The sequence below is a fragment of the Lagenorhynchus albirostris genome, chromosome 5, assembly GCF_949774975.1.
Source record: "Lagenorhynchus albirostris chromosome 5, mLagAlb1.1, whole genome shotgun sequence".
NCBI lineage: Eukaryota > Metazoa > Chordata > Mammalia > Artiodactyla > Delphinidae > Lagenorhynchus > Lagenorhynchus albirostris.
Genome location: NC_083099.1, coordinates 139,742,988 through 139,768,443, shown reverse-complemented (window position 1 = coordinate 139,768,443; position 25,456 = coordinate 139,742,988). Strand labels below are relative to the sequence as shown.

Below are 25,456 nucleotides of genomic sequence, written 5' to 3'. Positions count from 1 at the left end.
TAGATATGGATATATCTATTCTATGTATAGAATATATAGAATATATATGGATATATATTCTATGTATAGAATACATAGAATATAGATATATATATTCTATGTCTGGAATACATAGAATATATATGCATATATATATTCTATGTACAGAATACATAGGATATATATGGATATATATCTATATATAGAATATGTAGAATATATATATTCTATGTGTAGAATATATATGGATATATATATTCTATATATAGAATATATAGAATATATGGATATATATACTCCATGTATAGAATATATAGAATGTATATATGGACATATATATTCTATGTATTGAATATATATGGATATATAGAGAATACATATATATATATATATCACTTTGTTGTACACCTGAAACTAACACAACATTGTAAATCAACTCTACTCCAAAAAAAAAAAAAGCCCCCCATACACACATACAAATAATAATGCTCCCCCTGGGTAGATCCCCAGTAGAAACTCTGGAACCATGTGGTTACCTAATGTCAAATATCTTCCAGATGCTAAGCGATGAGCTGCATGTTTAAACCTCATGGTGTCTAAGGTACACACCTGTAGTGCAAGACCTAAAATTAAGACTCAGTACTATCTGCTGCCTTAACATCTGGTAAAATCGGGAAGACTTAAAATGGTCTGACCACTGGTTCACCTCCTCTTCTGCTCCCACAGATTGGGTCTCCCACCCGAGCAGCCCTCCTTATCAAGGGACCAGACACAGCGCCTCCTTATCCCCCAAAACTATGCAAACAGGCCAATCACATCCTCCATGTGGACCAGGGGACACCCCACCCTCTTGATACTACAAAGCCTACCTCCCACTGCCCCCAATTGTTCACTCTGGTCCCACGTGACCCCCCCCCAGTGGGGCCCTGCATGCATGGATAGCCTCATCCCTTGGGCCTGGAGAACGTGTGACTAATAAGCCACTGTCCATCTCACCTGTCCAGTGGCAGGTGTTGTGCCATTCCTGTAACCAGAGGGAGAGAATCCCTCCCTCACCAACAAAGTGAATAGGAGGCAATCAAACAACACCAGTAAGCACCATGCAAGCTGCATAAAGTGTGTGCTACTCAAGGGGGTGAGAAGAAAAAAATGGAGAAGAAAACTCCACTGAAGGACTTGGCCCAGCCCGGCCAGACTTCACTGACGACACCTTCATCACAGGAGGCTCAGAAAGCCACACCCTGTTTCCCCATCAATCTCCCTTTGATAAATGTATCTCCATCTTATTTTATTTCTCTTCTTGGCAGGCTAAAGGAGGACTTTCTGGGAGTGTGGGTTGCATCCGCTTCTCTGTGTCATGAAGAACAAGGAGAATGTGGCTAAAGCTGCAACTCTCTCACCTGAAAGATGCTTTTGTTAAGCACAACACGATTGTGAAATATGCTACTGTACCTCTTCTGTTGCTGTCTCTCCCTCTTCTTCCTTAAGTCCACAAACAGAAATGAAAGAAAAACATAAATTCGCATAAGTTTTTAAGTTGAATCTAAAAATTAAGCAAACTGTATAGCCAATATTTTGTAATACTGTAAATGAAAAGTAACCTTTAAAAATTGTATAAAAATAAAAAAATTAAAACACATAAAAATTTTTTAATTTAAAAAATAAATGGAAATTAAGCAAACTATAATAAAATGCATGTTTATCAAAACGAAAGACATCTATTTATTGAGAAAACATATCAATAGCAAAGATATGATAACTGAGCAATGCCTGCGTAGTTCATGCATTAGATTTCAATATTATGAAATTAAAGACATATTTTCATCACTCTTACTCCTGAGAAATATAACTAATTAGTAATACTGCTTAATTATATGTTTGATACTGTATCTATATCCAAAGCATATTGCAGACCTATAGAGCTATCAGGGAAAATTCAAACCATATACGTAAGCAATTAGAAAATTTGAACAAAATTATGGCTTTTTGGCTTTTATGTCCTTATAATCATGCCTTTAATTAAGTTTTGAACCAATTAATAAAAACAGATCAAAACCTTTTTCACCATCAGAACAAAATGATAACATTTCTGAACGATGTAATATTTAAACACGGATTTCTGGTTAAAGAAAGAAACTTTAAAGTAAGAAAGGGTGAGGCCATCCTGGGCTCAAACAGGTCTCCACTCTGCCAACCCACTGGAATTTCTATTTCCCCCTGATCAAAGTGGGAGAACCAGGAGATATCTCCTAAAATTGCAAAGAAATAAGAACCTTCCCATCCCTGAGCTCATGGAATTTTGGACTGAGGGAGTTGAAAGCAATCTCATATTTGCTTATATCCTCTTACCCAGTCCCTTCTATGGACAGATGAGGACACCAAGACCATAGAGTTAAGTAATTTGCCCAGAATCAGAGCACAAGTAAGTAACATGATCAGGACTCACTTCAAGATTCCTGGTTCCTAATTTAGTCTCTTTCCTACTCTACCATGCTGCCTCTCAAGATTCTCGTGGAAGGCAAGTGGTGGAGGAGCTACCACACTGCCACCTTCTCTGGCCCAGCCTCACGTTTTTGGCCAGTTCCAGAACAATACTCTCAGATTTCTGAGACTGGCAAAGAAAATACAAAATATGAAAACCTGATCCAGCCAGCCAAGACTGAGTCAGCCCAAGACGTTCCCCAGCACTGGGAATCTCCAAATCAATTCTGGCAACATAGCAAGTTTTAAAGCTAAAATAAAGTCCAGGAAAAGAGAGTCCTTCACTTGTTGCAAAATCCAGGTGTTGGTTTTTTGGTGATGTGTTGATTGCACCTCTTTAATATTGTCTCATTCTGCCCATGCCTTGTCCTTCCTTTGCCAGGACCGCCATCTTCTCTCACCAGGGTTACATCACCTCTAGTCTTCCTTATCTCCAACCTGTTCTCCACACAGTAGCCAGAGATACCACTCTAGAAGACACCCCACCTTACCATGCTGCCCTCGTGTTGAAAACTTTCCATCTTTTCAAGATAAATCCATAATCCTTAGAACGGTTGATAAGGCCACCATGATCTGACCCCTGCTCACCCCTCTAGCCTCACGATTCTTTATTTCAGCTAACAGTCACATACAACTTTCTCACATCAGCGACACCTTCCAGGACACTGCTTAAAACAATCTTTTCAAGGAAGACTTTCCTGACCCATAAGCCTGAGTTAGGGGACTCCCTTATTTGCTACCATAATCATCATTTATTTTTCTGTCTCCCTAACTAGTCTGTGTACTCCTTGGGGCACAACTTGTGTCTTTATTCATTTTTGGATCTCCGGGACCCAGCCACTGTCTGGAACCAAGTTATAAGCTCAATAAATGTGTTAAGTGACTAGATAAATGAACCTATAAAGTCTCTTATTAACTCTTTAGATCTCAAAGAACATTCATTTTCTTCTTATCCACATGAGATCAAATTAAAATTCACTATATGCAACACAGAATTGTTAGCTATGTAGAGTTTTACACTTCTCTAAATCCAATTATTTTTATTAATTGTGTACAGCTGAAACAAATGAATTAACAAAAAACACACTATTAAAAATGGGATTATCCTTAGAGCTAGGCTGGAGAGCAGTAGGGGTTCTTACAGGAATAAGTGCTAATCTCAACTTTTACAGGTTAGCTAGCAGCAATTACCGAGGGACCTAGGGCTTTATCAGTATCTGAATTGACCTTAATTTCTTGAAAGAGACATTAAATAGAGAAAGTAACTGCTCAGAGAATTTATAGAAATACTTAGCCTCAAAAGGTCAGGTAAGCTTTGAAGAACCTTGGCTATGACCATCACCAGCTCCACCAGAATAGAAGCTCATTTTCAGTCCCTGGACTGCCTCGCATATGGCAGCATTCAGTCTGTCAATAAAATGTTGAATGAAGGTATTTATGTATGGCACTCATGCCTCAGATCTTTCTTAGGAGGAGGTGGGATATATTAATAAAATAAACTTAAACATCCATCCTTAGCTCACAGAATTATAAAGTGTCAGAATTAGGTAGATCCTTAAAAGTCATCTATATACAACGCTTGAATTGATTTTTATGGTTGGCAAATAATTGTATTGGCAAAAGGTTATTTTTAAGATAATTATAATCACATGGTCAATTAAGTCGAGATTCTGCAGGATCTTAGGATAGGGTATGAATCATTCACTTGACGAAGCTACAACTTAAAATCATTTTACCTTGTTGCTCTTCTAAGAAAGCTAATCAGAGGAAGCCTTCAAAGTCTTAGAACCTCACCAACAGTTATTTCTGTTGGGAACCTGGCCAGGGAGGCAGGCTGCTGATGCGGCACGTGGCCAGGACTAGGGACAGCTGTCAGCCACGGTGAGTGTCAGGCAGTGGCTGGTTAGGACAAGTGGCTGGTGTGGAAGGAGGGTGGGGGCCAGTCCAGAGGGACCTGAGGAGGGCAGCCAGCCTCAGAGCAGCTGAAGATCAGGGGCAAGAGCAGGGTTCTCTCCATCTGCAGACAGTACAGGGACACAGCCTTAGACTCACAAGCTTGTGGAGGACCTAAACCAATGCCCACCCCTTGGTTGAGCAGCTATCCTCAAGATAGATTTTGGAGGAAGCAAAGTGGGGAAGATTTATAGACCATAATCATGTAGTCAGTCAAGCCAAGGTCTTAGAAGATTTTGGAGAGGACCATTGAGTTAGCAGAGAATACCATGTAAAATACTTTGACCTCGATGGAAACCAAACACCAAGATACACAAGCTGCGTCTTCTCCATTTCCAGGGTTTCATAATGTTCTCATGACACCCCCAGTCTGTAGTCCTCTTCTCAGTGTGCCCAGAAGCTGAGGGGGCCTGCTTTCCTCCTTTACTCCTCTGGTACTGTTCACAAGCCTCCCCTCTCCTCTTTATCCCCTCATCCCTCCCTGGGTCAGCAGGGAAGGGGACCATGAAGTCTCCTCTCTACAGGGGGACTGAAGCTACAGGTGACATCTTCTTAGGCAGGAACGAATGATCTTTTCAGTGTGCACCATCTTGCCTCCCAAATGCTGCCCCAACCTGTCAGCAAGTAGGAAATATACACCTCGGCATCTTGTGTGTAAGAACCCCAGAGGCTTGGGCTGGTGGTCAGGGGAAGTCCATCTCGCTAAAGGAGATAACAGTTTCTGTCCTGATCTCTTTTTATCAAATCAACGTGATATTCTTCGGTAAATATTTTCCCCATTAAAATGGCATCCTTTGAACATTTGCAAGTGTGTACTGAGTAAACATGTGCAATAGTTGAGATCAGATGAACACAACTCAGACACTCACTTAGCTGGTCTGTCACTCGTTTTAACACTGCCAGCTGCTGGAGGGAGCTGTTACCACTGTACACTTGAAAATGGTTCTTAACACACAGAGGAATGACTTTTAACACACAAATGAGAGGTTTGAAAAAAATGGCCAACCCTGAATAAGGTCTGCAAGTCTACTTAACAGAGATGCACCAATGTCATACTCCTGGTTTCCATCTCCTACTGCAGCCATCTGAGATGTCATCATTAGCGGAAGCCCGGCAAAGGGCACACAGGACTCTGTACTACGTCCCTGTGAGTCTGTAATCATTTCAGAACAAGAGGTTAAAATACATTTGTGTTCCTTGTCATGAATAGTATGGCTGTATATACCAGAATAAGAATTCTCATTTTGTTCTCCCTACTACCCAAAATTAGAGGGAGGGAATAGAGTTACTGTCATTCCCCAAACTCCAAGAAGACAGCCACATACTTGTTCTGGTTCTCCGCCTCTAGGGAAGAAGTTATAAGCCTTGCTTATCAAAATCCTGGGCTGAAAGAGGTGAGGAAGCTAGATAATCCCTGGAAAAATGAGCTTGGAGCTTAGGGCTTGGAGCTGAGGAGATGAAGCAGATTGAAGACAGAAGGGGGCAGAAGGAGGTGGGTGTTCCAGGAGGTGCTACCCAGGCCCTGCTTAATGTAGACGCTGAACCAGGGACCACTGAGGCATCTGGGAAGCACCTGGGCACGATGTACGAGGAGGCATACAACTGGTCACTGTGAGAGGCATGGCCACTTCCAGCCAGGGCAGAGGACCTGAACCAAGCTGAGGGACCAGCGTCAACAGCTGCCAATAGGCAGCAGGAAACGCATGTCAGAAAGCCACCACCACAAAGAACCAGGGCCCTCTCCCCTCCAGTCACCACTGAAGACCCCATGATGACTCTAAGTCCCCAAGAAGGAGTGAGTCTCCAAACGCTTCACCCAGATTGAATCTCCTGCCAGCCAGGAGGTGGGGGCATAAAGCAGATATTATGGTGTCTAGAGAAATTAGTGACGCTGACGGTCCACGGCCAGAAGTGTTATGAACCAGATCTGAACCCGCAAAGATTATGTTATTTATATCCCTCACGGAATGTTGATTAGAGAAGGAAGCACAGGGAGCTGCTGTTTAGATACAATGGGCTGGAGGAGCAAAAGGTACAATTCCATGAGATTTCCCCAAGATGGTTTCAACAGAGCCAGAGATTTTATCTAAAAGCCTTGGATTTATCTGAGAAGAATCTACTGGATGTGACTGGTACTTTAAAAAGTCACTTTAACAATTTATTGGGTTGGCCAGAAAGTTCGTCCGGCTTTTTCCCATAACATCTTAGGGAAAAACCCAAAGGAACCTTTTGGCCAACCTAGTACAATAGCCAACACATGGAAACAACCTAAATGTCCATCAACAGATGAATGGATAAAGACGATGTGGTACATACATACAATGGAATACTACTCGGCCATAAAGAAGAATGAAATAATGCCATTTGCAGCAACATGGATGGACCTAGGGATAATCCTACTAAGTGAAGTAAGTCAGAACGAGAAAGACAAATACCATATGATATCACTTATATGTGGAATTTAAAATACAACACAAACGAACTTATCTACAATCAAAAACAGACTCACAAGTATAGAGAACAGACTTGTGGTTGCCAAAGGGAAGGGGTGGTGGAGGAGGGAAGGATTGGGAATGTGGGGTTAGCACATGCCAGCTATTATATAGAGAATGGATGAACAAGAAGGTCCTACTATACAGCATAGGAAACTATGTCCAATATCCTGTGATAAACCATAATGGAAAAGAATATGAAAAAGGATATATATATAATATGTATAACTGAATCACTGTGCTATACGGCAGAAATTAAATACAACATTGTGAATCAACTATACTTCAATAAAATTTTAAAAATAAAATAAAATAAAAAATCATGTTAAAGAGGTAAAACACATGATCTAATTGGCCTTTCTGATCATCACAAATAAGCCCATGTAAGCCTGGGTGCACAGCCGGGAAAGATGTGATGTCAAATAGCCAAGACGGCCTTCCCATCTTAACCTTGAAAAACAACCCCAAAACCAGAAAAAGACAGAAGGTTCTCGAAGCACAAAATCCAAGCATCCCAAATATCAGATAGTTTTTGTCTCTTTCTTAAATGTCAATCGAGTTTCCTATATATTCAGTCCCAAAGCTAATCACGTTATGTCATTTTTAATGTTCACTGACCAATCATAGTTTTTTCCTTACTTAACTGAATTACAGCAAGTCAAAGAGCACGTACCACTTGTCAAACGGGAAAAAGTCAAAATCTCTCTTTATGTAGAATAAATATTATTAAAGAGTTGATCATTAATGTTAATACTATATTCATCTAAAATAAAAATGTCTTCTATGTAGTCATTTCTTCATCGCAGCCCAAGCAAACATAACACAGCGATGTTTTTAATTCCTGTTAGGATTCACAAGACTATAATTTACTTTGTAAAGGGCTCACAATTTTTAAAAATATTAGCAAAGAGAATCCCCAAGCTGGATGGCTCATCACTTCACTGAACTAACCAGCCCAGAGGCTGAGACACTGAAGCCAACCCTGCCCCTGCTGTAGAAGTCAGGGTCTGATTTTAAAAATGCTGTCTTCCTCTTGGTCTCGTGGGAGAAAGGGATTGGGGTGTAATGTTTTTACCTTTGTCTCTCTGTCTTAAAAGGAGCAAACTGAATGTCAACATGCAAATCAATAATGCTGTACCAGTGCATTAGGCAATCCATGACAAGTTCAAATTATAAAATGTTTTTAAAGATGTTTATAAATTACAGGATAATTAAATTGTCACTCTATTTCACCTTAAATTGATTGTTTCTGAATTATACAGGCTGCCATGAAAGCCCACCTAACTTCTAGATCAAGACAGACGATTTCATCTTTCTTCAAAACAGAAACGTCAAAGGGTCTTAAATCATCAACATTTTGAAATAGCAGTATTCAAACACAAGGGAATTTACTGCCTCGGTTCCTCCCAAATTTAAATTCCTTATGATAAAGACAAGCTGATGCCACCCCCATTTTCCACAACATGGTTGTCAGTCTTGGCCCCTTTCCTAGTCACATTCCATCTGCTGGGAACAAGAATCCAGTGATCTTAAAAGCTGTCCACATCTCTCCTGGAATCAATAAATAGGTACAAATGCAAACCATCGGGGTTTGGTAAATAGTCTTTGCTACAATTGGCCCAAGGCAGAAGCCCACTGAAATTCTCCCAAGAGGAGGCTCAGCCCATTCAGGCTCCCTCAGTGGCTCCAGGGTTTCCCCTTTGCCTGGCTTCCCAACCACATTTTCAGAATTCCTTGAATAAGTAGCCCATCTGATCCACCATTATCTTAGCTTGGTGCTTCCAGAACCACAGTCTCCCCTCGGCCCTTTACCCTGCGGCCCCTGCATTGGAACGCATTAGAATTAGCTCACAGGCCTTGCATCAGTGGGGCCCTGAGAGTCCCCTGATTGGCTTTGAATTGGTGTCAGTTTCCCTCCCCCAGGGACCCTATTATCCTCAGCTCCCATTGGCTTCCCACAAATCTTCTTGGTGGAATTGCCAACTACAAACCGGCACTTGCCATCTGCCTCTACAAGGATTAAATCATGAGCTGTTGCAGTTGCTGACCTTCAACGCCCCTTGAAAGGAGTTCGGGGTGGAGATCAGGAACGAGGCACTCTGTGCTCTGGGAAAAACTCGCAGAACAGGTCTTCAGATAGTTAGATGCTTCCAGGAGAAGATTTTATGAGCCCAATTCTTGCATCTCCTCGTATCTAGAAAAGCACTAAAATCCTTCATGGTGATGTCTGCTCCTCGTGACAAGCAGTAACCTTCACGAGACGAGCAGAACCTTCTGCAAAAAATATGCTCTTGGTTGCACGGACTCCCTTTATCAAAATCACATATGTACTGACGTTTCCCGCTACCTCTTAGGAGCAGTTTCTCAGAGCTCTCTGAGGTGCTATCTCCCGGGCTATAGTCCTCATTCTGCCCCAAACAAAACTTAACTCACAACGTTCACGTTGTGCATTTTTTTTAAGTCGACAAGTGTGATAGGAGTCCATCACTACGCATGACCAAGGCATAAGGTCCCTTGCTTTAGAAAGAACATGAACCCAACCTAACCGTAACAACACAAGGACAAATCATTAAAGCCTTGCGTAGCCTGTCACTCCAGGCCTGGGTTCAGGGTCCTTCCTCTGGCTTCCTTTCAGCCCTCTACTCTCCTTGAGCACAGCAGTTAACATATTAAGTGAAAATTACCTGCTGCCTCCTGGCTAAACCCTCAGTTCCTTACTTTCATGCCCATTCTCGTGTGCCCAGACAGATTCCTGGCACCTGGCAGGGCTAAATAAATGCTTGTTGAACAGAACTGAATCCAGTGAAACTACAGTGAAAACAGCAAACACTCACATTCTTCTCTGGGGATCCGGTGAGGTCGCCTGCATCTTCACTGCCTTCTTTTTGTGCCTCGTGTTGTCCACTTTCTTCAGCCTTCTCTGTTCCCTGGTCATAAAGGAAACCCATGGTATCACTAACCTTGGATAAGCTTCTAAGGCGACACCAGACCACACGTGCTGTGGTTTCCTTATTTAGATACACAATACATAAACAAAGCAAACGTGGACGTCTGTGTATTAGTCACTTAACCCCTAGAGTATGGGATCACCAACCCTCGACATTGCTGATTGGATCTGTCGGTGTAAGTCCATAGAACCGACTCATGTGCATGGTAGAGTAATAAAGACCCTAATAGGAGTTAATTCACCCATTTAAGTCTTGTGAAGAGAACTCCAAAGGATTCCATATTTAGGGAATATTTATTTTCTATTGCTTTTGTGGAAAGAAGCTTTATAATTTTAGAGATTAAAAAAGAAAGATAGATGATAGATAGATAGATAGATGAGGTAGACAGATAGACAAACAGATATGAAAAGACTAGAACCTAGTAGACATTCTGAGTAAACGGGTCTCCAGGAGATGGTTCAAGATACCAGCTCTTACCTCTGTGTTGCTCTGTGCTTCTGCCACATCACCATTGGGAAGGGAAGATGCTTCCTTGGGCGATTTTGTCACCTGCATCATAGAAATTGAGAATGTCTGAGAATTTTCTTGAGGATAAATAGCTTGCATTTCGATACCATTTAACTATCCAAATTATATTTGTCTTCATTTTATCTTCACTACGACACTGTAACCTAATTCCATAGGTCAGTCACCACCACTCACACCTTAGAGGCAAGAAAATAAAGGCAAAATATGTCACATTGCAAGTTAGGGGCAGGGCTAGAATACACCTTCTACTTTATGTTCTCTTGACTTAACCAGTGGTTCCCAGTCTCTTAAAATATTAGGTTATTTTTCTCATCAGAAGGAAAAAAATTGTAACTATGTGAGGTGATGGATGTTAACTTATTGTGGAGATCATTTCACACCACTTACATATATTAAATCATTATGTTGTACCCCTTAAACTCATACAATGTTATATTTCAATTAGATCAGTAAAAATGGGGTGGGGGTAGGATTCGATGATTTTTATTACAAAGGCACTTCAAGCTAACAGGAAAAAAATTAAGCCATATACACAATTTCCAGTTCCAAGCTTCTATGATACTCAATATTAAAAATTTTATATGTACCTAACTCTACCTTAATATATACATAGAGGCTATTTTTTTTTCATTTTTGTGGTTTTTTTTAAACAGATATGGGAACATACTATGCACAGCTTGATTTTTTAGCTTAGTACATCATGTACATTTGTCCAGATTAATTCATATGGTTGTAACTCACTGTTATTAACATCTGCTTAATATTAAATATATAACAACTTATTCAAATATTTCCCAGTTTATGGTTTTTCAGAAAGTTCACACGTTTGTGCCTGTACAAACAATGCTATATTAAAATGATAAAATGGTGGGGAGGATTAATTTCTTTCTAAAAAAAGGAATTGTAGCAATTTACATTCCCATCGTAATATGTGCCTGGCCCCTTTTCCTTTATCTCCATGAGCAATGAAGCTGATTGCACTTTGCCAACCTGCTGGGAGAAAATGGAATTTCATTTTTGTTTGTTTGTTTTGTTTTGTTTGCGGTACACGGGCCTCTCACTGTTGTGGCCTCTCCCGTTGCGGAGCACAGGCTCCGGACGCGCAGGCTCAGCGGCCATGGCTCACAGGCCCAGCCGCTCCGCGGCATGTGGGATCTTCCCGGACCAGGGCACGAACCCATGTCCCCTGCATCGGCAGGTGGACTCTCAACCACTTAGCCACCAGGGAAGCCCTCATTTTTGTTTTAATTTACATTTTCCTCATTACTGGAAAGGAAAGGCATATTTTTCATGAGTTTTAGCCACTTACATTTGCTATTCAGATAAATGCCTTCATATGTTTTGCCCATTTTTACGAGTTGTTTGTGTTTTATTATCAATTTTTATAGGTTCTTTATACAATAGAAATATTAGCCCTTTGTCAGGTTACAAGGTTTTTTCTCCAGTCTATAACTTTTTACAAATTTTGTTGGGTTTTTTTGTTTTGTTTTGTCGCCCTTTATATACACAAATTTATCTAAGTTTTATTCTCTGAAATGTATTTCTATTATTTTGTATTAATTATTAACATCTAGAGACTTAATCCACCTGGAATCTAATTTTGTATATGCTATAAAGTAGGGCTCTGTTTTCTTTCAGATAGATGACAAATTATGCCCATACCATTATTTTTCCCTTGAATTGAGATGTTATTTTTGTCGTTTATAAAGTTCTATGTATGCATTTGGATCTGTTAACACACTAGTCTATATATAAATATATAAACATATCCATGGATGTATTTATCAGTTCCCATGCCGATATACAGCTTTTATCACTGTAGTTTTTAACATAAATTTCAATATTCAGAAAGGCAAGACTTTGCTACACAAAATCTCCTTTTTCAAGATTTTCTTGGCTCTTCTCAGACATGTATTATTCCAATTCATTTTAAGATCATTTTTCCTAGTGTCAAAAATATTAAATAGGCTTTTCATTGAAATAGCACTAAATGTATTTATTAGTTTAGGAATTATCACTTCTTATTGTTAGGTCATCCTACTCAGGGCATCATAGGTCTCTCCATTGCTTTAATATTTGTTGGTGTCTTTCAGATAAATCTATTCCTAAACATTTTAGAGATTTTTATCACCATTGTGAGTGAGATATGTTTTTTACATTTTAACTTCCTATCCATTATAGTTGATATAAATAAAAGCTACTAATTTTTGCATTTTTTTAATCCAGAAACTTAATAAACTATAATAATAATTCTAATGGATTTTATTGGAGTTTGTTGAGATTTCTAGGCATACAATTACATCATACACAAATAAAGATAATTTTTATATTTCATATATGCTAAATATATATAAGATATTTCATTTTCTTACTTTTTTGTAATAACTACAGCTTCTAAAACAATGTTTAATAATATGGTGATGACAGGCATGCCTATCTTTCTTCTGATTTTAATGCTTCAGTATTTCATGGTTCATTAGGATACAGTTTTCTTTTGATAATTGGTTTTTATAATATTTACTCAGTTTCCTTCTACTTATATTTTAATCCATGTTTATTTTAACTAGGAGTGTCTGATGAATTATATCAAATATCTTCTTGGTATTTATGGACACAATCTTACAGTTTTTCTCCATCAATAAGTTCATGTAATGAACTACTTTGATAGAAAAAATTCTGCTCCAATTTGGTGTAGTACCTTTAATTCATTGCTGGATACAGTTTGCTAATATATTATTTAGACTTCCCATCTGAATTCGTAACAGAAATTGATCTAGGTATAACTGAAAGTTTTCTAAGTAATATATCAACTGGTCAGGGATTTCATCTATTTCATATGTCTGTTCAAGTTATATATAGTCAAATTACATATAAATGTATTCAAGTTGTATATATTCAAATTATATATAAATTGTATTCATATATGCACACACAGAGGCACACAGACACACACTTTCTCTTTTGTATTAAATTAATCTTGTTTTTTCTTTTTATTGATTCACTGCCTACTCTTTTTTTCTATTTTCCTAATTTTATAAGTTGAATATTTATTTTACTAAGTTTTTACCTTTCTCCTTTAATTATAAGAATATTTAAAGTTAAGAATTTTCCTCTGTATAGAGATTTGGCTGTATATTGGGGTTTGTGTACAAAATAATATCTTTTGCTTATTATTTGATGACTTGTAATATCAGTTTTGTTTTCCCTTGGATATGGAGTTATTTGAAATGGCATATATTTATTTCTTAAGTTTTTATGGTATTTCTCTTCCAGATTGTAATTCTATACTTGGGATAAAAATGTATCCTGTAAAATCATACCTTTTTGAAATTTATGAAAGTTTCCTTTGTGACCAAGAACGTAATAGATTTGGAAATTGTTTAAGAACGTAATAGATTTGGAAATTGTTTAATAAGTGTAAGAGAAGAATACATTCTATTAATATCTATCTAATATATTCTATTAAATTGTTTGCTGTCACAGAAGATCCCAAGTAACCAAAATAACCTTAAGAAGGAAAGACAAAACTGGAAGTATTATGCTCCCTAGTTTCAAACTATACTACAAAGCTACAAAATCAAAACTGTATGGTACTGGCACAAAAACAGACATACAGATTGATAGAACAGAATAGGGACACTGAAAATAAACCCACACATTTAGGGTCACTTAACCTATGACAAAGGAGGCAAGAATACACAATAAGGAAAAAAAAAGTGTCTTCAGTGAATGGTGTTGGGAAAACTGGAAAGCTACACGGAAAAGAATCAAACTGGACTACTTTCTCATACCATATACAAAAATTAACTCAGGGCTTCCCTGGTGGCACAATGGTTGAGAGTCCACCTGCCGATGCAGGGGACACAGGTTTGTGCCCCGGTCCAGGAAGATCCCACATGTCGCGGAGCAGCTAGGCCCATGAGCCACGGCTGCTGAGCCTGCGCGTCAGGAGTCTGTGCTCCACAACAGGAGAGGCCACAACAGTGAGACGCCAGCGTACCGCAAAAAATAAATAAATAAATAAATAAACTCAAAATAGATTAAAGACTTAAATGTAAGACCTGAAACCATAAAACTTCTAGAAGAAAACATAAGCAGTGAGCTCTTTGACATCAGTCTTAGCAATATTTTTTTGGATCTGTCTCCTCAGACAAGGGAAACAAAAGTAAAATAAATAAACTGAACTACATCAAACTAAAAGACTTTTGCACAGCAAAGGAAACTATCAACGAAACAAAAAGGCTGCCTACCGAATTAAAGAAGATATTGCAAATACTACATCTGATAAGGGATTAATATCCAAATATACAAAGAACTCATATAGGGAATTCAGTGGTTAGGACTCCACTCTTCCACTGCAGGGGGCATGGGTTCGATCCCTCGTCAGGGAACTATTGATAAGATCCCACAACCCACATGGCATGGCCAAAAAATAAAAATTAAAAAAACCCATGGGCTTCCCTGGTGGCTCCATGGTTAAGAATCTGCCTGCCAATGCAGGGGACATGGGTTCGAGCCCTGGTCTGGGAAGATCCCACATTCCGCAGAGCAATGAAGCCTGTGTGTCACAACTACTGAGCCCATATGCCACAACTACTGAAGCCCACACACCTAGAGCCTGTGCTCCACAACAAGAGAACACCACAATGAGAAGCCCACACACCACAATGAAGAGTAGCCCCCGCTTGACACAACCAGGGAAAAGCTCACATGCAGCAACGAAGACCCAACACAGCCAAAAATAAAATATATTAAATAAAATAAATTTATTTCTTTAAAAAGTTAAAAAAAAAATAAAACTCATATAACTCAACATAAAAAAATGTTAAATGGGCAGAGGACCTGAATAGACAGGTCCTTTTCCAAAGAAGACATACAGATGGGCAACAGGCACATAAAAAGATGTTCAACATCACTAATCATCATGGAAATGAAAATCAAAACCACAATGAGATATCACCTCTTACGTGTCAGAATGGCTATTATCAAAAAGACAACAAATAACAAGCACTGGTGAGGATATGGAGAAAAGAGAATCCTCATGCACTGTTGATAAAAATGTAGATTGGTGCAACTACTAAAGGAGACATTATGGAGATTCCTCAAAAAATTAAAGGTAGAACTGCCACACAATCCATCTACTGCACTCCTGGGTATTTATCTGAAGAAAATGAAAACACTAATCTGAAAAAATATATGCCCCAATGTTCATCGCAACATTATTTACAATAGCCAAGGTATGGTAGCCACCTCAGTGCCCATCAATAGACGAGTGGATAAAGAAGATGTGGCATATATATATATGGAATATTACACAACCTTATAAAAGAATGGAATTTGCAACAACATGGATGGACCTAGAGGGTATTATGCTAAGTGAAATAAGTCAGAAAGAGAAAGATAAATACTGTATGATTTCGCTTAAATGTGGAATCTAAACAAAGCAAATGAACGAACATAACCAAACAGAAACAGAGTCATAAATACAGAGTGGTTGCCAGAGTGGAAGGAGATGGAGGGAGGAAAGAAATAGGTGAGGGAGATTAAGAGATACAAACTTTCAGTTACAAAATAAATGTCACTGTTATGAAATGTACAATATGGGGAATACAGTCAATAATTCTGTAATATCTTTGTATGGTGACAGATGGTAACTAGACTTATGGTGGCCATTTTGAAATGTACAGAAATATTAAATCATTATGTTGTATACCGGGAACTAACATAGTGTTGTTGGTCAGTTATACTTCAAAAACAAACAAACTCATAGAAAAAAGTCTGTGGTTACCAGAGGCAGCGTGTGGGGAGAGGGGAATTGGATGAGGTAGACAAAAGGTACAAATTTCCAGTTACAAGATAAATGAGTACCAGGGATGTACTGTACAACATGATAAATATAATTACCACTACTCTGTGTTATATACGAAAGCTGTCAAGAGAGCAAATCCTAAGAGTTCTCACACAAGGAAAAAATTTTTTTTTCTAATTCTTTCATTTTGTGTCTGTATAGGATGATGGATGGTCACTAAACTTCATTTCATGATATATGTAAGTCAAATCATTATGCTGTATACCTTAAACTGCAGTGCTGTATATATACAGTGCTGCAGTTATATCTCAATAAAGCTAGAAGAAAAATTTTTAATTTTTAAACTTTTAAAAATTAAGTTGGCTGATTACATTTGTTTTTTTTGCTGTAAATTGTGCCTGATATGTAATAAGTACAATATATTTATTGAAAGGTATGTTTTTAACAAGTTTTCATTGTATGTCTAGGAGTTTCTGATTTATGAATTTGACTGCCATGTAGTATGATCCATAAAGATCCATGACTACTAGATTTTCTTTATAGATTTTTACAATTTCTCATAATACCTCTTTTACCTAGTTAATGCTTTTGGTCTTGAATTCCTCTATATCTAATATTATTAATGTCACTCCAGCTTTCTTTTTGTTTGTTTATGCCCTTCATTTCCAGTTTTCTTTGAATTATTGTTTTATTGTTATAAATAACATATGTCTCAATCTATGTTAAAATCTAATACCACTGACAACTCCAATTCCAGTGTAGGCAAGTAATATCCTATAAACTCTCTAACAAATAATGACTATAAACTCTGGGTGAATTTTTTTAAATAAATTTTCTTTAAAACAGACGTAAAGGAAAAACAAGAGGAAAATGAACCAAAGTAAGAAGATTCAAGAGGAAGTTGACTTAAAAGATGAGAATGATTTGCACACTCAGGTTCACAGCTGCATTATTCACAACAGCCAAGAGGTGGAAACAATTCAAATATCATCAGTGGATGAATGGATGAGCATACATACAATGGAATACTATTCAGCCTTAAAAAAGAAGGAAAGGAAATCCTGACACATGCTACAACATAGATGAACCCTGAGTACATTATGCTAAGTGAAAGAAGCCAGTCACAAAAATACAATACTGTTTGATTTCACTTATATGAGGAATCGAAAATCGAAAAATTCATAGAAACAGAAAGTAAAATAGTGGTTACCAGGGACTGGGATAGGGAGAAATGAGGAGTTGTACGAGTATGGAGTTTCAGTTTTACAAAATGAAAAAGTTCTGGAGATCTTTTGCACAACAATGTAAATATACTTAACACTACTGAACAGTAAGGTTTTTGAAAAATGGTTAAAAAAAAAAAGTGAGAATGGCACTGGGTGAGTTGCTGTTCTCAGGGCTTAAGCCTGAGAAAAAGCAAATCTTGTGAGAGACATAAAACCACAACAGTAAACCCACAGGTTTTTTGCCTGAAAAATCCAAAAAAACAGAATTCAGGGCACCCACAGCCCCTAGAAAATGAGGACAGAATCCTGGACAGGTGAGAGGCAGATGGAGGGAGCCCCAAATTCTGTTTATAAACTCTGTCAAAATCTCCAGCTGAGCCCAGAACAATGTGTGTATGGGACTGGTTTCAGCTAAAGAAAAAAGAGCTCAACTCAGATTTAAGCTGCCACTAGAAACATAGAGTTTGCAGTTTGAGTACGACAAAGTAAATGCCTACTGAAACAAACAAACAAAAAATCAACATTTTTCAGAGGAATGTAACAAAATACAGTCTGCACAACACAACCTTCACTATCTCCAAGTATCCAAAACACTTGAAGTATAAAGAACAGGAAAATGTGACCCATCCTCAAAAGAAAAAACAATAAATAGAGACCAATCCAGAAAGAACCCAGATGTTGGAATTAGCAGACAAAACTTTAAAGCAGCTATTATAACTGTGCTCAAAGATGTAAAGGAAAATATGCATACGATGCTGAAACAATTAGAAATCTCAGCAGAGAAATAAAAACTATAAAAATCAAACAAGTGGGACATTCTATAACAGAAAAAATACAATATCTGAAATTTAAAACTCACTAGACTGGATGCAGAATGAAGATGACAGAAGAAAAAATAGGTGAACTTAAAGGTAGGTCAACAGAAATTATCCAATTTGAAGACCAGAGAGAAACAAGATTTTTAAAAAATAAAAAAAGCTTCAGGGAAATATGGGATAATGACAAAAGACTTATCATATGTAATTAGAGTGTCAGAAGGGGAGATGAAAAAAAAATGGGGCAGAAATAATATCTGAAAATATAATGGCTGAAAACTTCCTAAATGTGGTAAAAGACATATATATTTACAGATTCCAGAATCTCAGCAAATCCCAATAAGGAAAAACAGAAAGAAAACTATGCCCAGGTACACCATAATCAAATAGCTGAAAACCAAAGATGAAGAGAAAATCTTGAAAGCTACCACAGAAAAATGACATATTACATACAGGGAACAAGGATTCAAGTAATCTTCATGTCTCATTAGAAACAATGAAGACCAGAAGACAGAAAGAAACAACATATTTAAAGTGTCAAAAAATTGTCTAAGTAAGTGTAAAAGGTTAGATTTACTCTTTTTAAAAAAAATACATAGGATTGTTCCATGCAAAAATTATAATACTGTATAGTTGAGGTGATGATATACAAAAATGTAATATACATGATACATACAGCACAAAGGATGGGGGATGGTAAATGGATATATATGATTGCAATGTTTGTTCATATTATAAAGTGTTATAAGATTAACTATAGACCATGAAATATTAAGCATGTACACTACAATCACTAGAGCAACCAAAAATAGTTTTGCATTACAAAAAAAATGGAAGAAGAAGGGCTTCCCTGGTGGCGCAGTGGTTGAGAGTCCGCCTGCCGATGCAGGGGACACGGGTTCGTGCCCCGGTCTGGGAGGGTCCCACATGCCACAGAGCGACTGGGCCCGTAAGCCATGGCCACTGGGCCTGCGCGTCCAGAGCCTGTGCTCCACAATGGGAGAGGCCACAACAGTGAGAGGCCCGCGTAACGCAAAAAAAAAAAAAAAAAAAAAAAAAAATGGAAGAAGTATCGCTAAAAAGCCAAAAAATAAATTAAAAGGGAATTCTAAAGTACATCCAAATAACCCAAAACAAAGCAAAAGCACATAGAATAGAGGAATAAAAGGAGAGGGGACAAATAAAAAACAAGTAATAAATGATAAATCTAAACACAATTAATTCAACGATTACTTAAATATTAATAAACTAAATGGTCCAGTTGACAACAGAGATTGTCAGAGTGAATAAAAAATGCACAAGATCCAATTCTATGTTGTCTACATGGGTAAGTTGAAAGTAAATGGATGGAAAAAGATATACCATGCAAACAGTAAGCATAAGAAGTCTGGAACATCTTTTTAAAACAGCTTTTTTTTTTAATCATTATATACAGATAAAAAGACAAAGAGTATTACCAGGGATTTTAAAAAGATATTTGATAATAATAAAAGGGTCAATTCATTAGAAAGTCATAATCATAAATATGATTGTGCTTTTAAAACGTATGAAGCATAAATTAGCCAGATTAAAGGGAAGAACAGACAATTCACATAACTGGAGATCTAACACCTCTTTCTCATCAACTGTACAGCAACTATTCAAGAATCCAGGCTAGGAAATTTCAGCCTCTCCAAATTTTTTAGAACAACTGATAGAGTTGGTTTGATTCTTTCTACCATATTAATTCACTAGAGCTCGTCTGTCTTCTCTCATGTTTTTCCTTCCCTTCATTTTGCTGACTTAAGTTTGTCTCCATTCTGTTTTCCTCAGCTCTGCCCCCGTTCTGCTAATCTAGATGTTCTGAAATGCTTTTCTATTTCACTATTGCTTACCTTTCTGTTCATAAAACTCACAGTTCTCTCTTAATAAATCACAGTTACATAATATGAACGATCCCCAACAAAATGATTTACCTCCCCTGCCCCCCACTGAGCCCAGACCTTCAGAACATTGGTATTTCCCTGCTTTTCTCCATATCCCCAAACCAGAATGGATATTCTCACATATGTCATTGTTCCCATATGGCCTTCCACAACTCCTGGCTATTTCTGAGGTTGTTTAAAATTTCTGACGTCACTATTTTGACAAGGTTTTCCTTTACAGAAGTGGTTCTCAGCTTCAGGAGCACATTAAAGTCCCCTGGGGCCTCCCCACCCAGAGATTTCCATTCAGCCCATCTTGGCTACGGCCCTGGCATCTCCTGGTACTAACAGCTCCCCTGGTGCTTCTGCTGTGCATCTAGGGCTGAGGCCGACTGCCAGGGTCTGCCTGCTCCAGGTTTCTCGGGGGCCTGCCCCGCCCCCAACCCAGCTCACACTCACCGCTTCTCCCAGGGAAGACCCCTCTGTGGGCCACCGCCGGGACTGAGGGCAGGATGGAGGTGGGGTGAGAGGGGTTCAGCTGCCAGGCTGCTCCAAATCACTGCCCAGGGCCCCTCCTGCAGTGCGAATGCCCCATCTGGGCCTACAGGGCCCTGAGAGCTGAGCCCACGTTGGCCAACACCAGGGCTCGGTTCCTCCTTCAAAGCAGCCCTTTCTGCTTTCCATCTTGCAGGGACTCTTGCCTAGTTTCTGGTCCTCAGACAGCACCCTCTGGTTTTCCTGCCCAGTCAGGAGACGAGGGGCTGGAGAGGAGGCTGCAGCATCACCTTCAAGTGGAGGGTCCTCTGCTCTCTCTTAGTCATGAGTTCTCTTCTCCTGCTCTTCACGCTTTTTTTTTCTCCTCACGCTTTTTATTTATTTATTTTTGCAGTAGGTCCTTTTTGGTTATCCATTTTATTTTTTTTTAATTTTTTTTTTACTGTGCTAAAACTTACATAATCTAAAACATACTATTTTAACCATATTTAACTGTACATTTCAGTGGCACTAAGTACATTCACATTGTTGTGCAACTCTCACCATCAACCATCTCCCAAATTTTTCACCTTCCTAAACTGAAACTCTGTCCCCATTAAACACTAATTCCCATTCCCTCTCCCCACCCTCCCCACCCCCTGGCCCCTGGCATCTACCGATGTACTTCCTGACTATGAATTTGACTATTCTAGGTACCTCGTATAAGTGGAATCCAACAGTATTTGTCTGCACCTAATGTATACTGGAACGCATTTTAACACATATATTACATTTTAATATATTTCCGGCAAACAGATTGTACCTTCCTTTTTTGCCCCTGTGCTATTCGGTAGGCCCTCACCAGCCCTCTACTTCATACATAGGAGTGTACATACGTCAATCCCAATCTCCCAATCCATCCCACCTCCCCCACTTGGTGTCCATATGTTAGTTCTCTACATCTGTGTCTCTTTCTGCTTTGCAAATAGGTTCATCTGTACCATTTTTCTAAATTCCACATATATGTGTTAATACACGATATTTGTTTTTCTCTTCCTGACTTACTTCGCTCTGTATGACAGTCTCTAAGTCCATCCACGTCTCTGCAAATGGCACAATTTCATTCCTTTTTATGGCTGAGTAATATTCCATTGTATATATGTACCACATCTTCTTTATCCATTCCATTCCTCTGTTGATGGACGGTTATCCATTTTAAATACAGTAGTGTGTACATGTCAATCCCAAACTCCCAATCTATCCCTCCCCCCGACAATTCTCCCCAGTAACCATAAGTTCATTCTCTAAGTCTGTGAGTTTCTTTCTATTTTGTAAATAAGTTCAGTTGTATCATTTTTTTTAGATTCCACATATAAGCAATAGCATACGACATTTATCTTTCTCTGTCTTACTTAACTTCACCTAGTATGATAATCTTCGCTCTTTCTGGAACTACTCTTGTTCATGTCCTAGGTCTCCTGTGGCTGACTTCCAGGCTCTGGCTTTCCCAAACAATTTCTATTTCTTTGCATTTTATTTTGTGTTGGAGGTATTTCCTCCTGTTGATCTTGAACCACACGTGGGTCTCAATGGCATCCACTCCACCGCTCATCTTGCAGTTTTAAATTAGGAAATTACAGAATGTCTGTTTCTGCTCCAAATTCATGTCTTGTACAGTCCTCATCAAATGTTTCTGTCTCCCTCTCCTTCTTCCTTTCACGCTCCTTCCTTTGAAGGCACCTGGATCCTCTGTTCAGTCTGGTCTTCCTCCTTCAGGTTCCTGGGAAACCCTGCACTTATTGAAATATTTTTGCCGTGACTCAAAATTGCTTTCAACGGAAGCTCACTAGTCACACCAGAAAATGAGGATCAAAACTTTTAATCACACGTCATTTTGGGCCCCAAATTACATTATCCAGACATAGTATCTGCACCTTCTTTACCAGACTTGGATGCATCCTAAGAGAGAATCCATCTTCTGCTAGAGGATGCGACCATGACCCCATCAGACGACTGGAACCCTCTTGAGCAATGTCAGTGTCACTGTGGGAAATGTCAGAACATCCTGGGGTGGCTGCTGTGACGACGGTCCCCACTGGGATGTTCAGATTCTGATACTGAATAGTCACACCCTGACAGCATTCTGTAAACGTGATGCTTTGTCATTGTGATGACTGTACGTACCTCTACCAGTTACGGGAAAATCTATTTACATATATACATATATATAACTGGATATTTTCCATTGGTGTCTTAATAATACTCCCCTGACTAAAATAACATATAGAAGACGTTGGTCCTAGTGGTTCCTTGCATGATATGTGACAATGATGGTATAGGTTATCAATCCTAACTTTAGTTATTTGCTTTAAATGTTAACTCGATCATCTTTTACTTCTTTAATTTCAATCTAGCATGATCCAGGGTAGTAATTTTCAATTAGAGATTCCCATCATATACTGTAGTGGAATAACTGAGGACGTGGAAAGGAGACGTGACCCATGAGCCCCCCCGCCCCAACAAACTGGAGGCTGGCGAATAAGCCAGAACTGCAAACAGTCCTGATTGCTTTGAGCGCCCCCCCCACCCCGGCAAGCCGGGGCCCCGCGAAGAAGCATTGAGTGCTTTGGGCACTGATCCGTGAGACGTCCTCAGTATAATCAGAGTGGTGGGAACGCAAGGAAGTGTCCTTGGGCTACTTCAGTATAATCAGAATAATGGTGGGAACTTTGTGCTGCTTTCGCGCTCAAGGACGAAGCACGGCAGGTGCTCACGAAAGCCAATTATCGCTTGTATAATTAATAAAAACATAGGTCGCTGCTTTGGCACTTCTGAAATGTTAAGAAAACAAGTCTTAAAATGTAAACCTAGATAATGCTTTAATAGAAGCTACCACAGCAGGACAGACGGCGCTGTTTTGCCTGAGCGAGCGGCAGCCCTCTGCTGCTGTGCTTCCGCACAATTCATCGCGTGTGATGAGCTTACATTCGGCCCTGTCGTAAGATAAACTACAACAATATACTCATGTAGTTTTACTAATATATAGTTGTTCAGGATCTACTCCAGACCGACTGAATCTCATTACTTGATATTCTTGATATATTCCTACCATATATGTTAAGAATATGCTTGTCATTCATAGCATATTGCATGGTACATATGCTTGGTATATTCACAGTATAGTTCTCTGGATAATTTTGTTGTATCAAGATTTTTCCTCTATTCATCCATTTTTATAAACAAGATAGAATGATTGCTGTTGTCTTTGAAAATAGACTTAGTGATTACATTTATATTTTGCCTAAAACTTTGTTGGAGTGACTTTGTTACTTCATTTTGCATGCCACAGAAACAGCCTATAATTTTTTTTTTTTTTTCCTGTAAGCGGGCCTCTCACTGTTGTGGCCTTTCCCCTTGCGGAGCTCAGGCTCAGCGGCCATGGCTCATGGGCCCAGCCGCTCCGCAGCATGTGGGATCTTCCCGGACCGGGGCACGAACCCGTGTCCCCTGCATCGGCAGGCGGACTCTCAACCACTGCGCCACCAGGGAAGCCCACAACCTATAATTTTTTAACCCATCACTAAGTACTTTTTGAGGTAACATTGATTTGTAACATTGTATAAGTTTCGTGTATACATTACATTTCTACTTCTGTATATCCTACAACGTGCTCACCACCAAAAATTTAGTTTCCATCCATCACTGTACAGTTGATCACCTTTACCCGTATCCCCCTCTCCCTCACCCATCCCCTCTGGTGACCACTACTCTGTTCTCTGTATCTATGTGTTTGGTTCTGTTTGTTCATTTATTTTGTTTGTTTGTTTGTTCATTAGATTTTTATGTTGCACATATTGAGTGAAATCATACAGTATTTGTCTTTTTCCATCTAATTTATTTCACTTCTCATAATACCTTCAAGGTCCGTCCACGTTGTCACAAATGGCAAGATTTCGTCTGTTTATGGCTGAATAGTATTCCAGTGTGTGAGTGCGTGTGTGTGTGTGTGTGTGTGTGTGTGTGTGTGTGTATCACATCTTCTTTATCCATTCATCTATTGATGGGCACCTAGGTTGCTTCCATATCTCAGCTATTGTAAATAATGCCACAGTAAACATCAAGGTGCATATATCTTTTAGAATTTGAATTCCTTTTTGAGGAATCTCCATACTGTCTTCCATAGTGGCTTCACCAACTTACATTCCCACCAACAGTGTATAAGGGTTCCCTTTGCTCCAAATCCTCCCCAACACTTTTCACTTGTTGTCTTTTTGTTGACAGCCCTACTGACAGGTGTGAAGTGATATCTCTTTGTGGTTTTGGTTCCCATTTCCCTGATGATTAGTGATGCTGAGCATCTTTTCACGCAACTGTTGGCCATCTGTATGTCTTCTGTGGAAAAATGTCTATTCAGGTTCTCTGCCCATTTTTAATTGGGCTTATTGTTTTTCTGATGTCAAATTATATGAGTTCTTTGTATATTTTGGATATTAATCCCTTGTCAGATACATTGTTTGCAAATATCTTCTCCCATTCAGTAGGTGGGAGAAGAAGTAGACTTTTTGTTTTGTTGATCTCTTCCTTTGCTGTGCAAAAGCTTTTTAGTTTGATGTCATTCAGTTTGTTTATTTTTGCTTTTGTTCCCCTTGCCTGAGGAGAAAGATCCAAAAAAATACTGCTAGACCAATGTCAAACAGTGTACTACCTACGTTTTCTTCTAGAAGTTTCACGGTTTCAGGTCTTACATTCAAGTCTCTAATCCATTTTAAGTTAACTTTGGTGTATGGTGTGAGATGGTTGTCTGATTTCAATTTTTTTACATCTTACTGTCCAATTGTCCCAATAAC

General features: G+C 38.8%; 1 protein-coding gene across 1 annotated transcript in view; it reads right to left on the bottom strand.

The window, feature by feature from the left end:
* The window catches only part of SH3BGR (SH3 domain binding glutamate rich protein), a 64,096-nt gene that overhangs the window by 11,245 nt on the left and 27,395 nt on the right, over positions 1 to 25,456 (bottom strand). The window contains exons 4-6 of the mRNA XM_060150951.1: positions 10,331 to 10,402; positions 9,740 to 9,832; positions 1,432 to 1,461 (exon numbers count right to left, since the gene is read on the bottom strand). Of these exons, the coding sequence (XP_060006934.1) occupies positions 1,432 to 1,461; positions 9,740 to 9,832; positions 10,331 to 10,402 (195 nt within the window). The remainder of the gene's footprint in view (positions 1 to 1,431; positions 1,462 to 9,739; positions 9,833 to 10,330; positions 10,403 to 25,456) is intronic.